This window comes from Schistocerca cancellata, unplaced genomic scaffold (genome assembly GCF_023864275.1).
Source record: "Schistocerca cancellata isolate TAMUIC-IGC-003103 unplaced genomic scaffold, iqSchCanc2.1 HiC_scaffold_426, whole genome shotgun sequence".
In the NCBI taxonomy this organism is placed as follows: Eukaryota; Metazoa; Arthropoda; class Insecta; order Orthoptera; family Acrididae; genus Schistocerca; species Schistocerca cancellata.
Window position 1 is genome coordinate 1,222,423 of NW_026046443.1, and position 16,978 is coordinate 1,239,400.

General features: G+C 40.0%; 1 protein-coding gene across 1 annotated transcript in view; it reads right to left on the minus strand.

The window, feature by feature from the left end:
• LOC126124773 (protein phosphatase PTC7 homolog) overlaps positions 1–13,013 on the minus strand; it is a 104,075-nt gene extending 91,062 nt beyond the window's left edge. The window contains exon 1 of the mRNA XM_049915119.1: positions 12,659–13,013. Within this exon, the coding sequence (XP_049771076.1) occupies positions 12,659–12,884 (226 nt within the window). The 5' untranslated portion in view covers positions 12,885–13,013. The remainder of the gene's footprint in view (positions 1–12,658) is intronic.
• Positions 13,014–16,978: the final 3,965 nt, after the last annotated feature.

Genomic DNA, 16,978 nt, shown 5'->3' on the forward strand with positions numbered 1-16,978 from the left:
CCGCGGAGCGCCCCATTCTACTATCTCACGATGTCTAATGATTACTGAGGTCGCTGAAATGGAGTACCTGTCAGTAGGTGGCAGCACAAAGCACCTACTATGAATAACTTACGTTTTTGGGGGTGTCTGGATACTTTTGATCACATAGTGTATCTTTGTACGCGTGCACATCATCTGACAGCCACCAGAGCTACTTAGTACTGTTACGTTTAGTATTGTTATCAGGCAACATCGAGACTTGCCGGTCATTCAGACGTGATAATTGCCCGAGATTAGACTGCACCGGACAGCCAGGGTACGCATACTCCTCGACAAGGCTCCTGTCGACCACATCTGAGCACCTCAAGGAAAGATCAGCGTATTGTGCACCGAGAACATCGTGATACACTGTTGCGCCTGTCATCCGAGAGAAAGTAATGGACTCCCTGCAAAGTACCCTGAGATCCTGCAGCACTTGCCGGACCAGGGAATTACCATCCCATGCGTAGGTTGCCGTTAACACAGCATAAACGGCTGCATTCGGGCTGCGGCGTAACCAGGAAGCACGGACTGCTGATTAATGGCGCTGCATTGTGTTAAGCGATAATAGCAGTTCTACACTACCCCAGAGGGCCATCGTCGGAGAGTATGGCGGCGACCTGGTGTGAGGTCCCGTTCTTCCAACGTTCTGGTAAGGTGCAGCGGTGTTATTCCCGGCGTTACGGCGGGGAGCCGTTGCGTGGGTTAATGTGGCAGTTATTGAGGGAGCTCTGACGGCCCGAACGAATCAGCACACGCATCCAGACCAGAGGATGTGTAGCATCATACTTACAAGATGGCTCATACTGCCAAGTTATTCGTAAATATTAGTCGATTTTGTAAGCACCGCAATAACAAACACACACTGAACCTGTGAAGTTTCGCTTCTCCTTTCTCTTCTGGGTGCGTATTTTCTTTTTCAGGCAATGTATATGCAACACATTCCAAAGGACAAGGTACAAATGACAACATAACGAGTTAATGCGTTTATTGTCCGAAATGTTTACAACAAGTGTAAATTAACAGTTTTGACTTGTGAATATCGACTGTTAATGCACAAGCCTATTCAACATCAGGCAAAGCACACACATGTTTTAAATAACTGTATAAAGTTTTTACATTTAATATTTTCACTGAGGCAAAAGATTTATACTATTTAAGCGGTATCAGCCGCGATTGGCCATCGTCATAACAGCAGCAACAACAACAATAATAATAATGATAATAATCTACTTTATCAGCTCTATACGCCACGGGATAGCATAGAAATGAAAATTTTCATATCAACTGAAGCAGCATCAGGATGGGATCAAAGCAACGTTTGTCAGACTGGATAAGTCGCAGGATGTAGGTGTCATACGGGAGAAAATTACCCCATGTTTTATGCGCAGACGAGAGAAGTCTGGGCGCATAGTTGGAAGAGTCTACAGCCATAGCTTAATTAAAAATTCCATTTTAATTAAAAGATTTCTTTAAAAAAGCTTTAAGAACCCATGTCTCTATAAAAGACGTCGAAACAAATGGGATTTAAAGATGAATTACAGTACCAAAACGATACGCCGAGATATCATCAAGGTAGAAGTTTTTGGTGATGTAATCTTCAAGAAATACGAAGGTTATTCAGTAGGCTAATATAAGTAAGTTTTGATGGTGCGTGCTGTGACAACATTAATAAAAACATCAGTTCCATAATAAACATGGAATAGAATGTACCGTCATTTGAAAACTGGGTGGTGCTTGCGTTCAAGCCCCACAGCGTGCCAGGTGACAACCACACTCTGAGGACGTCGCTGGAAGGACTCCTCCTCGCGGTCAACAGGGTATCAGCGGCTTCATTTTCTCCACTGAGGAACTTACATGTTTCCTCCTTTTCGCTGTATAAAAGTAACGTCTTCTACGATGTCTACTCTGCTTAACTGCATGTAAAATTTGGACATTTTCTTTGACAGGTCCGGTGTTATGTCCCTCCTTTTCAGTGTGTAGACCCCGTTCTCGGCACACGAATGCTTTTTAATAAAACGCATGTTGAATACTCGGCCAGTCTGGAACTATGTTCTGTAGACTCCTGGATTTTTCGTACTTTTACTTGAAAGAGTAGGGCGAATTTTAGATTTCGGGTTACTGGCTGTTTTAAAAGCGACATTAAATTTTTTCCTGCTGAAGATATGAGCCGCCTTATGCGATGTGTTGCCGGTGTATCTGTTTATCCCGTTACATCAAACTTTCTTTCCAGATTTTTTATGTAGTCTCTTGTTTTAGTTTGTAACTGCACCTAGCGTTTTATCTAATTTGAAAATACATTACCCTGAGACAATCCTGATGCTGCTTCAATTGGTATGAAAAGTTATTTTTGTTAGCCCAAATGCCTAGACTTGACAGTTCTGATTATGGTTAACAATATAAAACTTTTGTGTAATTGCACTAATGAAAATATTCAATGTGCAAAGTAGGCTAGAAATCATGCTCAGAAGGTATTCAAAGTAACTTAACACACAGTTCGGCGGTTCATGGATCCGTAAGTTTATTCTAGGTTCAAAATACAGTAATGTCTGCCCGTAGCACGTCTTTATTCTGGTAGAGGTCACTCCAATTACAGCAATGTCAGTTTCCCTCTATGAAAATATGACATGTGATCGTGTTGTTTTGCTTGTGGTTCTGGCGAATGCTATGGAATATGATCGTGTTCCGTTTGCTACCACGATGACACCGTCTGTGGTGATACTATTGTATACATTTGTGTTATAATGACGGAGACACGCAGTCACAACAGAAGAATGTCTCCTTAGCGCACGGGTGCATGAAAGGAACGAAAGGGTGAGGCATACGATGGAAGCAGGGACAATTTTTTTTAATCGGTTCAAGAAAGAATCCCAAGGGAGGCTAATTTTGAGGAACTGAAAAGAGAAGCCTCTACAAGTGGGTCTGTGACAGATGCACAATGCAGTGGAAGACCCAAGAAATATGACAACGATACTGAAATCACTGGGTGTTTAAATGAGTCACTGTTTCGTTCCCCAGCAAAATCAAGTAGTTGGCGGAGATGCATATTCCCGAAACCTCTATGCGTCATTGGGTGAAGAAGGAAGGTTACCATTTATTTCGACCTGACAGTATCTATGAATTAAGTGATCATGATACGAATACGCGATGTGATTCGTGCGAACAGTTACTTGCAGCTTTTCCAACATTAGTGGCTCGCCGCAAGGTTATGATGAGTGATGAATGTGCTGTGTATATCTGGAGCCGGCCGGAGTGGCCGAGCGGTTCTAGGCGCTACAGTCTGGAACCGCGCGACCGCTACGGTCGCAGGTTCGAATGGATGTGTGTGCTGTCCTTAGGTTAGTTAGGTTTAAGTAGTTCTAAGTTCTAGGGGACTGACGACCTCAGAAGTTGAGTCCCATAGTGCTCAGAGCCATTTTTGTATATCTGGGCGAAAGACAACACTGAGTATGATCACTCGCGAAAATTTGCGCCGGGCAAGCAGACGCATATGGCAGCGAATCCAACTCAGCGCCGAGAACGAAGTTCAGCATAGAGAGAAAGTTTAAAATATGTATGTAGTGTATAAGAACATTCGTTTCTGTGTTAGCCTATTATAAGAACATTCATTTCTGTGTTAGTCTAGTCTTGAATGTATCTTCCTGTCAAATACAATGTCTTCCAAAGCTAGAGAGTCGTTTCATGTTCCTATTTGCCTTTCATGTTGCTATTGTTTCAACACAATAACGTTAAACATTTCCGATCGTGACTTCTAGCCCACCCTGTACAAACAAAAAGTCAATCACTGTCTCCCAAAAAGATGTGATTCTGATATATGTAGGGGGCTGTAGTATACTTCTAAGAGTTCTTGAAACATAGTAGACTTTCTCAGGATAGTTTTCGTCACTCTTAAAAAGGCTGACAGTTCACTTTCTTCAGCATCTCTGGGACACTCTCCCACAGGTCAAACAAACCTGTGACCATTCGTGCTGCCCTTCTCTATAATATCCACTGTTTGTCCCACCTGGTACGGGTCCCATACACTCGAGCAATATCCTATAATGTGTTGCACAAGTGATTTGTAAGCAATCTCCTTCGTAGACTGTCTGCATTTCCCTAGTATTCTACCAAGTCTACCACCTGCTTTATCCACCACTGATCGTATATAGCAATTCCATTTAATATCTCTACGAAGTGTCATACCCACGTACTTTTATGAGTTGGCCGATTCAAACTATGAGTCATTGACATTACAGTCATAGGATAGTATGTTTTTTTTTTCATTTTGTGAAGCGTACAATTTTACATTTCCGAAAAGTTGCCAATCTTTGTGCCACTTTGAAATTTTATCAAGATATGACAATATTCATCCCGCTTCTTTCAGACTGTACTTCGTTATAGATAACTGCATCATCTGTAAAATCTCTAAGGTTACTGTTAATGTTGCCTGCAATGTCATTAATAGACAACACGAACAGCAAGTGTCCCAACACACTTCCCTGGGGCACACCATAATATGAAGTTTAATTAATTATATGAAGTTTTAAGATGGAACATCAATATTTGTTTTGGTTACTAATTCTTAACATGTAACTGTCTATTCCTTGCTTCTTATCACAATGCCATGCATTAAACTCCTAAGTAACTTTGACAGTCTTCACTGTGCAGCAGCAGTTCCACCTGCCTATCTTATCTGAGGCTCCACGTGATTTCAGGAGAAGGCTGGGCGCACTCTTACAAAAACTTCGCGGCCGCCGATTGCTTCCGCTTCCCCATCTGAGATAGTGTTTACTCTCTAATTTAGCTACGGTGGGAGGAAAAATGTTTTGCATACTGTGGTTGACGAAAAGTGCCAAATACTGTAAAAAATACTATCGGCCTGAAAACAGAGATTCCGAACAAAAGTATTCAGATGTAAGCACGAAACGCGATTAACCGTCTAATCAAAAACGAAACAGAGAGAAAACCATAAGACGGTGCTGTTCACTTGCCATTAAGGACACAAGCCGAATCTGCCGCTGGTTTTTTTGTTCGTCAACAAATGGCGCAAATCTCTCTTGCAAGATGCGCATGCCAAACTTTTCTTAAGGTGTTTCACCAGTGCTAAGGGACACCAAGACGCTTCATGACATTAGCTAAGCAGCGGTAAAGTGGCAATATCTCGGATAGTGAGCTATGTCGTAAAGGGAGCTATTTGCGGAGCGCAAGTTCTTAGCCAACAGCTATGTCAACGAACCATGCAGATTAACTGTCTTAGACTATGCTGTTACTAGCCCGTCTTGAAATTGATGAATATTTAACTTTCACAGATGAAAATACGGTTGGCATTAACTTTCTCCATGTCTTATTGGTAGACATGAGAACTACACATGCCGCGCCGAAAGTGCTTCGTCAGTAAGAGTAACAATTACTGTTAACAGTGATACATGTGAGAGAGACAAATGCCTTGGCCTATCATTTTTTATGTTTCTTATAAATCAAAATACGGCTTGTACAGTCTCCTTGGTATTACGGAATTGAGAAAGCAGTTTAAGTGAGAGTTAACAAGTAAATGATGCGCGCTGCTCTTTATCGAAGGTGCTGCTAAAGTGAAAAACTGCTTTTTCTTCCCTTACGACTAAATTTGGTTGAATTATTTGTACAAAATGTACATGGGCGAGGAGATTACGATGTACCAAACATTTTAAACACTTCTGTTACCACACGAGATAAATATAGGACGGAGACCTAAACAAGAAACAGCTCAAAAAACAGAGCGGCAAGAAAAGAGATCTGCGAGAACAAGACTAGTAGATGGTAGAAGGCAAAGGTCCCGAGTTCGAGTCTCGGTCCTGCACACAGTTTTAATCTGCCAGGAAGTTTCTTATCAGCGCACACTCCGCTGCAGAGTGGAAATATTCTAGTAGATGATACGTTTGACGTCGATCTGATGATGAACGGTTGCGAAGCCTTTTCATGGACGATGAATTGGGATGGCACTAAACACACCAGAAGGAAGAAAAACATGAGCGAATACACTCTCTGCCAATCACGTGTCTCGCTTAGCAAAGGATTCACAAAAACGAGATTCCACACACCATTTTACAACAGTTCAGTACTTCGTCGAGGTGAATATCAGCAGTTGGATGGAGCTGATACAGTGAAGGTATACGCGAACGGTCAGAAAAAAATATGAACACTCGTTTCTTATAACAATGTAGGGCCTTCCTTGCTATTCAAAGCAGCCCGAATCATCCTGGGGATGTATACTAAATAGTAATCAATGCCATTTCATACCACTTTCACATTTAAATGTTTCCAATTCCTAGGAGAATCCTGAAGGGGGTAAAGAGTGCTCAGCTATCTCCTCCCCCTTCAACATGAATCACAGTGGTTCGACAATATTTAAATCCGTTGCTCGTGGAGGCTAGGAAAGGCGAGCTATTTCAGCCTCATGCTCATCAAGCCAATCTTTGACATCTCCTAGGCATGTGAGGAGGGGGTTATCTTGGAAAACGCACACTTCTTGTTGGAAATAATACTGAACGCAAGTATTAATATTATTTTCCATTCTGACTGGCCACACCCATTAGAAACTCCAAACTCTCCCCCGACTTGCACCAACCATTACAGATCATCTACCTCGCCTCAGTTTTAAGACTATAGCCTGGATCGCTCGCTTCTTCAACCGGAAACAGTAAAATGAGTGTTGTACGAACAACTGAACGATAGTAAAGATCGTTTCAGTTAAGTGTATGTGTCGAGCAAATTTGTCAGCAGGCGTGTAGGCAGTTCTAAAGGCTCGCCCTCGTATGAGGACCGGTTTGACGAACTGGCTGGCTCAAGCGACTCCAAGACGCTTCTGCTTTTGTGTGGGGGTTAGTAAGCGGCCGAGTAAGCTGTCCCAGGTCCGTTCTTCTTACCAGCAGACCCATCCGCACATACATTTAGCGCAGGATCGAATGGAAACAGCTACGGGCTGCGGCCAAAAAATTTAAATTCTACATCGTAATTACACACAAAATATCAGCAATTATGATTTACCACAAAAGAATAAATTCAACAAGAGAAATAAGTAGTATATAGAGTAATACATATGTTCTGTCGTTTACGTCTTCATAATAGAATTAATTTAATTTAGGAGAACTATTCTGCAACAGTTGACGAGGTCAACTATGTAAGAAAAAACAGCAACTGGAAATCAAGGTTGGAGATATTGTGTTTCACAGAAGAACAAACACTTTCGTAACTCCAGTGCAGTGAAGATCACTTCTATAAATCCTAAAATGGTGGGGGAGCGGGGGGGGGGGGGGGAAGAGGAGATATCTTGGATTATCGCAGGACGGATATAATAACCAAAAGGGAGACTGAATCGTTCGTCGTACGTCCCACATGTAGTTCTGTTATTTCACGCAACGTTGCTCGTGTGTCAGCACACCGCTGCTCTCGGTCGTTAAGTGAGGGCCGTCGACCACTGCGTTGTCCATGGTGAGAGTAATGCCTGCAATGTATTCTCGCCCCGCTCATGACACTGGATCTCGGAATATTGGATTCCTTAACGAGTCCCGGTATAGAGTTTTCCATGTGTCTAGCGCCAACCAACATTCCGCGTTCAAAATCCGTTAATTCCTGTGAGAAACCTTTTCACACGAGTCATTCGAGTGCGAATGACAGCTCTGCCTATGCACTGCCCTTTTATACCTTGTGTATGCGATACTACCGCCTGTTCATGTGCATATCGCTATCACATGACTTTAGTCACCTCAGTGTGTTATCCTGATGCCCCTCCACAACTACACTAAGCCAGCGTATGACGAAACCCTTTAGTTCCCTACAATTCACAGTGTTTAATAGAATCACTTCTAAGCTATGAAAAACTATCTAGGAAGAAACTAAAGGGAAACCAATTCCAAAACGCAAAATTTAGTTGCGCTGTCGTAGAATTTTTACGTCGCAAGGGCAAGTCATTGCTGTAGTTACGAATGACACTACGCGCGTAATACCCTTCCTTCAATTTGATAAGAGTGCCAATCAAGCAAATTTGCAACAAAGACACATTCTTAAAGCGAGAAAGGAGAGCTCCAAATACAGCATCTTGCAGTCAAAGATAAGGCGTTGCCTTGCTGTGATATTCCGAAGGGAACGAGACTACTTTTTCTGCTCGTCTTGTACCATTCTCTACAGGATCGACACAGTTATACGTGTTCTGGCAAAGCTGATGACAGATGGTAATCGGATACTCCTCCTGACACCACCCTTTTCCACCAGGGACAGGAGCAGTGTAGCACATTGTTTCTGGATAGATCTCATATGCAAGTGTGAGAACGTTTTCTAAATGTTTTCGAATCGTGTATTTGAGGAGGGACATGGGTACCAGGCCGCGATTCACCTAGTTGGATGTGTGCCTAAAAGCCACATATACAGACCGGCCGGCTAAATAGCCATAGTCGTTAATCCGCGAGACGGATTCGATCCGGGGCAGGCTCGCCTCCCTATCGGGTCATGAAACGGACTATTAGAAACATAACAAGGGCGCCTAATTATCGGACCTTTCGGGTTTTCTGTTGATATCTAATACTACAGTCAAGGTTTCCTCACTTGGAACACATTGATATCAAACTTCGAAACAGTGAAAACTTCAATATGTATTCATCTTCCAAGCAAAGAATGGCCGTGTCAAGGCCTTTCTGAAATGCCAGCGTGTGCCAGCAACAACTACAGAACACCATTTTCAAAATTTGATTTAATTTAATGATCGATTCAACAAATTCATTAAATAGATTTTCACAATTTCATGTCGTGTTTTATGCGTTAAATAAGGCAGATGCAACAAATGCTGCCTCACTGATAAAGACAAACGAGACAGTCACTATAATTAAAAATGCAGGAAGAAACCTGTCCAAATTAAGCAAACTTTGTATCATTTAAGGAGCTGAAAGCTTCGAGACTTTGGAAATTGAGTATTTTCATCACCACTTACTAATAAGAAACAAAACTGAAATCATCATTAGTATTTATATAAAATCCTTAGCAGCTTGCAAAGAAAAATACTTGCACTGTAAATACACCAATCTTTTTAAAAAAGTTATTGTTTTGGTGGTCTTCAGTCCACAGAGTGGTTCTGTTTCACTCTCCACTCTGACCTATTCTGTACATTCCTCTTCATCTCTATAACAACTGCAACCTTCATCCATTTGAACCTGCTTACTGTAGTAAAAGCCTACATTCCCTCTTTAATTTTTACTAAACTTCCCTCATTTACCAAAACTGACAATTCCTTGACATCTCAGGATACTTCCTGTCAATTCCTTCATCTGGTCAAGTTGTGCCATTAATTTCTCTTCTCTCCAATTCAGTTCAGTTCCTCTCCATTCATTATCTCATCTAAGCATCTTCAGTATCCTCATGTAGCACCACATTTCATGCGCTTCTAGTCTCTTGTTTAACTGTTTATCATCCAGTATAAACAAAATTATCAATTATAATTAGAGCTATGTTGCAGCTCCCTAAAATAGTTGCACATCTGGAATGACAGAAGGGAAAGTGACATAAGCTGGTGATACAATGAGCTGAGTCACATCAAATCAAATCTGCATGCTACATTGACTTCAATACACCTGGGGTGAAAGACAAACATACCGTTTTTCACGTTATGGAAACAGAATGGGCTTGAAGCTTTTGTCCTCGATGACTGCCAGAAATATTGCAGAAATGTCAAGACAAGATCACTATGTGAAGGCAGCACCTTCAGAGTGCAGTCCCAGGAACTCCAATATCATACAAAACTTAATGGCAGATTAAAACTGTGTGCCAAACTGGGACTCAAACCTGGGACCTTTGCCTTTTGCAAGCAATTCTCTACTGACCGAGCTACCCAAGCACAACTAACAACCCATCCTCATAGCTTTACTTCTGCCAGTACCTTCCATACTTCACACTTCTCCCACTGAATTTACAGGACTAGCATACCTTTCTTCCTGGAATGCTAATGTTGCAAGTTTCACAGGAGAACTTTTGTGAAATGTGGAAGGAAATACGGAAGCGTCCGATCCCACCCGTCTGCTTTGACCCATGACGTCACAAATATGGCGGAAACAAAAACAAACACACACACTTTCCACAAGAAGCCTAATGACACTAACGGGACAAGTGCGGGAAATGGGGTGTTTTGGGTTGGGGGTAAACTAAATATAAGCAAATTTAGACGCCTTGCATAGCTACAACGTGTAAGTGAAGAGAGCCATGCATGAATACCCACCCACCTCCCCAGGGGTCGTAACCCCTGCAACCCACAGAAGATAAAGATGCTTCAGTAGCTGATTAGTGTTTTTTGTCTTAAAAAAAAAATCTCACGGGATAGAACGAACAGATCAGAAAGATAAATATAATAAACTAAAACAGAAATTCGAGGAAACATAATTAAAATAAGTAATAAGTGTTTTTAAATTTAAAAAAAAATCTCACGAGATAGAACGAACAGATCAGAAAAGTAAATAAAATAAGATAAAACAGAACTGGAGACAGCCACACTCAAACCAAACTCCGCGCCGTCATGACGTCACACACGACAACACCCTTACGTCACGGGTCAAAGCCGACGCGTGGGATCGGACGCTTCTGTCGACCCAATGTGGAAAGTAGGAGATGAAGTACTGGTGGGTCATGATTTGAGCTTGAGTAGATCTGTCACTAGAGGACTTACCTACAAAAGTAAAAGTTAGCGGGTTTAAGTCCACGTCCGAAGTACAGCTTTAATCTGTCAGGAAATATACTATCAGCATAGAAACTGCTGCAGTGTGAAAAATTCATTATTTTAACTATCATATAATCAACAGATGATTGGGAAAACTGTTGCACAATTTAAGTTTACTTAGAGAAAATGAATACAGGATAAGCAGTATAGTAATTTTCCTCCTCAAGCTAATCACCAGCTCAAAACATGACGTTAAACAATTCTCACTGTAAAATAAAATTTTCCGAAGTATATAAACTGAGCTGATTGAGAATATAACTCAGAAGCAGAGGTGCAAAGAGAAAGTGATTTAGCAGAAACACTACAAGATCAGCTATTAATTACACAGTAAATAAAATTTTGGCTTCATCTGCACACCCTTGTAATAGGCTGCCTGTTCAGAATAGAGCAGATACACACTAAAAAAGATATGACTTTTTTTTAAGAATTACAATCCACAAATGATATTTAATATCTCATCAACAGCCATTAACTTGTGGATCATGAAATGTAGTGAATCCCAAATTGCAGAGTTGCCAATAAAGGAAAATGCAATGATTTCATGTGTACAAATGTGCAGCACTTTTCACTCCACTGATCTCAATGTACAGTTTAATTACTTTGTGAACAGCATTTCAGAAGTTTATCTATCTGCATCTCAAGAACTATTTATGGTACACATGTCGCCATGTTTGAGAAAATAACCATTCAGTCACAAAGCAAACAATAAGTAAGCTTAACCCCCACCCCCCCTCCACACACACACACACACACACACACACACACACACACACAGAGAGAGAGAGAGACTTTTAGTTAACTGTATTAACTGGCACCTGAATGTTTGTAAACACAATGGTTTTCTTTTTAACACCAGAATGTTTGTCATATACACTTTTGTTAGGAGTATTACTTTATAGTAAGAAAAATTGCCCATATACATGCATCATTTCTTATGTTAGATGTAGTAGATACCTACATATACTACAGAGAACGCAATTCATTCTTCTTTCGCGTTTAGCAGTACTACGTATTTCAAATTCTGCTCTATAGTGAACACTATGCGTTACAGAGTGAAAATAATCTGCTCTCACAGCCCAAATGAATGGGCAACTCAATAAACGGTTCGGTGCGTTAAATACAGATTTATAGAAAAGAACCAATTACTCAACAATATGACTAACTGCGCTTGTTGAATAACGCAAGAGACGGAATGTCATTGAAGTAACCCACTGTTTTGAAACGCCGTTAATGAACAAATTGAGAAGGGGTGAGGGGTGCTTAAAGGCGGTGTACAATCTTACTGACAATACAAATAGCAAACTGTCACTTAACGCATAAATTACGATTTTAACCACGTTAGATTATGGGAATAATTGTGGTAGTGGACACGCAGTGAACCTGCGCCCATGACCTGTGAGTAGTTTAAACCCATACTATCGGTACCCCAGAAGTACAAGGCGTGTGATTCGTTCAGGGTAAGGCTACAGCGATCAGTGAATGTCTTTCATGAACCACACTGTATGGGATGTCAACTGATGTAAGACTATTGCCTCAAACGCACCGACAAAGTCTATGTTTACGTTGAGTTCTAGCGCAATGATTGACGTAACATTTTATTCACTGTACTAATTTAACTAACAGCAAACGTTACTGCTACAACGAGGGCGTGATTGGTTTTAACGTGAATCTAAATTTTAAGCTGAGGATAAATCATTTTGTTACCTTTCTTTCAGCGCTGAAATATACAACCTTCAGTAATCAGTAAACGAGACAAGTATTTAGTCGGCTGATTACAGAAGCCAAACATTTCTTCAAGATAACAATCTTTAGAGATCAGCATAAGTCGGCAGAACTTACACAAAACTCAATCACGGGCCATATCGATCACCGACACCCTCGGCGTTAAAGGTCCTCGATAACGCAACACGTTATGTAGTACATACTCACCAATAACCTCCGCAGACTTGTACTTTGCAGTAAAGTAGGCATCATCACCAAACTGTCCTTTCCTAAACTTGGCGTGAGAAAGTTCTTTTGGAAAACCACACACCGCAGACACTATTCGGGATTCACGTTTTCTGCTGAGATTCTGTTCACCGCAGTTCGTATAATTCGACAAGCCATTCCACAACGCTCGAGACAAAAGTCTCCCAGTCCAGACAATGGACTGCATTATCTAGAAGCCGAAGTCTTACTACAAACACTGCATTTTCACCTAACCTCATGCACTCTCACAAACACGCACGACACAAACCACTACTTGACCTCAACAGCCATCAATTCGCGATCGGAACTTTACATTCGCAGACATAACACACTCTTTGGTATAGCAAAGATAATATTAGTTGAGTTTCGGAAGATATGCAACACTTTTATATTAAGCCTATTATCAATTGTTTGCGTCTATTCCCTGCCTTCCATCTAATGCTCCGTCATCTGAATTCTTATGAATATCGCACGGTTACCATTCCATAGTTAAAATCTCAAACGAACATCGGCGGGCCGAAGAAAGATCACTGATATGACGCGGCTAGTAACATATACCAACCTGATAATTATTAATCCGGGTTCACACACGCAACAAAAGTGTCGTCACAGCTAGTCGCATACTGCAGTTGCATGTGCCAACTCCCAGTTTTTAGTGGCGAAACTTAAGAGACGACACTTTTGTCACGCCACATGAAGTTTAGATTGGTTGTAGTTCGTTGCGCCAGTTTCCTACCACTACTGCTTCCCGGTGACAGTATTTCGAAACACGAGCATTCTGTCGCTGTTATCGTGGAGTAGTTGCTGCTGTACTCCATTCGATTTCAGTGTGTTTCTATTTTATTGGTGAAAACAATGGTCAGCAGGTATAATTTCGCATGTTCTATAAATATAAGAACAGCAACGTATATTTTATTTTCTGCGTATGTATGTGAGGGAGGTAATATGTCCAAACCAATGATGTGTCTCACAGTCTTGAAAGATTTTCGAATGAATGAATGAATAAACTTAATGTATGTAACCAAAAAGGGCAAGTCGTATAAACTTCGTAATTTGTGAGACCAAGCAGTATACAGATTGGGGATTATATGCAAGACATAGCTCCAGACTGTGATGTGGCAGATGTTAAACTAAAAATTAGTTATTCAGTATGCCTATATCAACGAATTCAATAAGATTCTAAAATCTTAGAAGATTGTCGTGTCTGCAGGTGATACATCGTTGCTTACATCATATTGCTTTTCGTTATAATTCTTACTGCTCTCTTTGCACTTTAAATTCTGTTTGTAAATTCTGAGCACTGTGTCATCAGAAAATAATACCATATCTGATCACTGAAGGATCATAACAAAAGTATACAGTTCTCAAACATTCATTACTGCATGCGGACACAAGGACTCTAAGTGTATAACACGTTGGGGATACCTTTTTCAAGAGTTTCATAACATGTTCATTCCACTTCATTTGGCTGTCAATGTGCAACCCTAAGAATTTTGTTGTAGATACATCATCTGTGGAGATGTTATCTAGTTTTAAATTTAAGGGACTATGTTTTCTGTTCATTCTAAAGCATATTGTATTTGTTTTCTTTATGTTGAGAGTTACTTTGTTTTTCTGAGATCATTTGTGAACGTCCCTCAGCACTTCAGTAGAATATTCCAGCATTTGTGCTAGTGTCGTACTGGTGATTGCTGTGTTGCTGTCATCAGCAAACAATATCTTCTCTCTGTGGCTGATAATGTGTAGGAAATCATTTATATACACCAGAAACAATACTGGGTCCAGTACACTTCCTTGATGGACCCCAGTATTGATATATTGTGGATCAGATATATGTTTCTCAGTGTACTTTGAGCCACTGGATACATGTGTGATCTCTGCTGATTGTACTCTGTTTTCTGGATATGAACGAAATCATTTGAGAACCACTCCTCTTGCTCCTAGTGCCTCTAACTTATGCAACAACTTCTGGTGGTCAACTGAATCAAATGCCTTAGACAGGTCTAGGAAAAGGCTGGATACATTGCAATTCTCATCTAGTACTTCTAAAACTGTTTTTGTAAATTGTGCTATTGCAGATTCTGTTCCTCTACCAGGCCTCAAACCATGCTGGTCACCGCAAGGGAGGTTGAATTTACTAGTTCATAAGCCTGTTTTACATTATTGTTTCTAACACTTTGGAAAAGCGTGACAATAGGGCTGTTGGTCTGTAGTTCTCAACGTTTTCTATGTCACCTTTCTTGTGCAATGGTAAAATTTTGGCGTGCTTCACGTAGTCAGGGAAGCAACCAGTTTTGAAACATTCATTTATGATTTCTGTTAGTGGAGCTTTGATACCATTTATGCATTTTTCAGCACACACATTGGAATTTCATCTAAACCTGCTGAGGTTTTTTTTCTTTAATTGCCTTACAATATTGCATGCATCCTCATTAGTGGTTGGAAGCAATACCACTGAGGTTTCTATATTCTTCTGTATTGGTTGATTAGCACTTTTTGGAAAATTTTTCTGTAACGTCGTTGCAATGCTGCTAAAGTAGGTATTCACATAATTTGCTAATTCTTTTAGGTTACTTTCAATGTTTTCCTTGTTCTTGATTTGTGTGTTTGTACCTCTCTTCTTCACAGTTCCTGTTTCTTGTTTCACTACAGCTCATGTAGCTTTACTTTTGTTATAGGCTAAATTTATGAACCTATCGCTGGCTGATTTTTTTGCAATTTGAGTACCTTCCTGTAGATCCTTTTGTAGTTTTTGTAGTAGTGCAAGAAAACTGGATCACTATTGTCCTTTTTAATGTAGTTTTGGTATTTATAAGTTTGAGCACATTTTTCTAATTCCTTTAGTAATCCATTTATTTTTGGTGGGTGTTCCAAAATGAATTAATGCTTTGGGGATTGTTTGTTCAAATTTTAATTTAAACTCAGATATAAAATTGGAGAATTTGCAATTCACTTAAGTTTCTGTATATACTCCTCCCCAACTTTAATGTGTTACCTTTAAGGAAAACTTTTGCAAAGCTGATGGAGAGTAGACTCTTTTATAGATGTACAGTTTTGAATCTATTTTTACACAAGCTTTTACTGTTATAATCTGACATAAATGGTCAGACAATCCAAGATTTTTAACAAGTACATCACAGTTTTCTCTGCCTGTATCTAGGTACACACTGTAATGGTACTTGAATTACATAACCATTACGGCACCTCAACTCAACATCGATATGTTTCAAAGTACCTCTACATTAATGAAATCAAATCTGAATGTTGTCTCAGAAATATGCCAACTACTCTCCAGAAACACAGTAGAATATTGCTGGTATCGAGAGGTTGAGTTGAGGTGCCGTAATGGTTATGTAACTCAAGTACCATTACAACGGTCAATGGTAGATGATGAATGTGTGGTTATTCTTGTTGCACAGTTGACTAGTGATGACATGCCAAAACTATGCAGGATATTCATAAATGTGTTACTGGTGTCATCTGTTTAAGCTGTATTTATGTTAAAGTCCCCACACAAAAGGATATTATGTTTCAGAGTCAACGCTAATTCTAGGCTTTCTATAAGTTTTGAAAAGAATATATCTAAATTACCACTGGGAGAACGGTATACACATAATATAGTTAGTTTGTTGGGCATATTTATAGCAACTATCTTTATTGCTGACGCTTCAAAGTCTTTGTCTAACCTTAGCATGATAATATCACTTATGACCTCAAATTCAATACTGTTCTTAACATAAATACATGATCCTCCACCTTTCATTGTGTTTCTGCAATAAACACATGCTTGGACATATCTTGAATCATTTGATTATGTCATAAACTTTCTAAGTATAAGGGGTTTGTGTACATGAAACATTAGCTTTTTGCCAAAATAATGCACTTCAACTAAGCAAATAATACCTTGTCAAGTGAAAAATATTCTTAAACCATGTGACAGAAACCTTATTCCAACATAATCGCTTATTTAAAATACGGTTCTTCACAGTGTCAATATAAATATTACAGTGAAGTTGAAATACAAAGTTTATTTGTGCCTTTAAATATCTAGGACCATTCTTGATCCTAATAGAAATCCTAAATATCGGCACAATCATTGTGTAATGACTATTCTTCACAGTAGTACTAAATTTAATTACAAATATGTAGTATGGAAATTTGGATCGCTCTTCAGCAGACGCAATTTTTCTTGTTTTATTACCCAAACATGTTTCAGAGACGTTTCCCCATCTTCAGTGGTTTCATTTGTTCACGTTCAATAGCCTATAACAATTTTTGCAT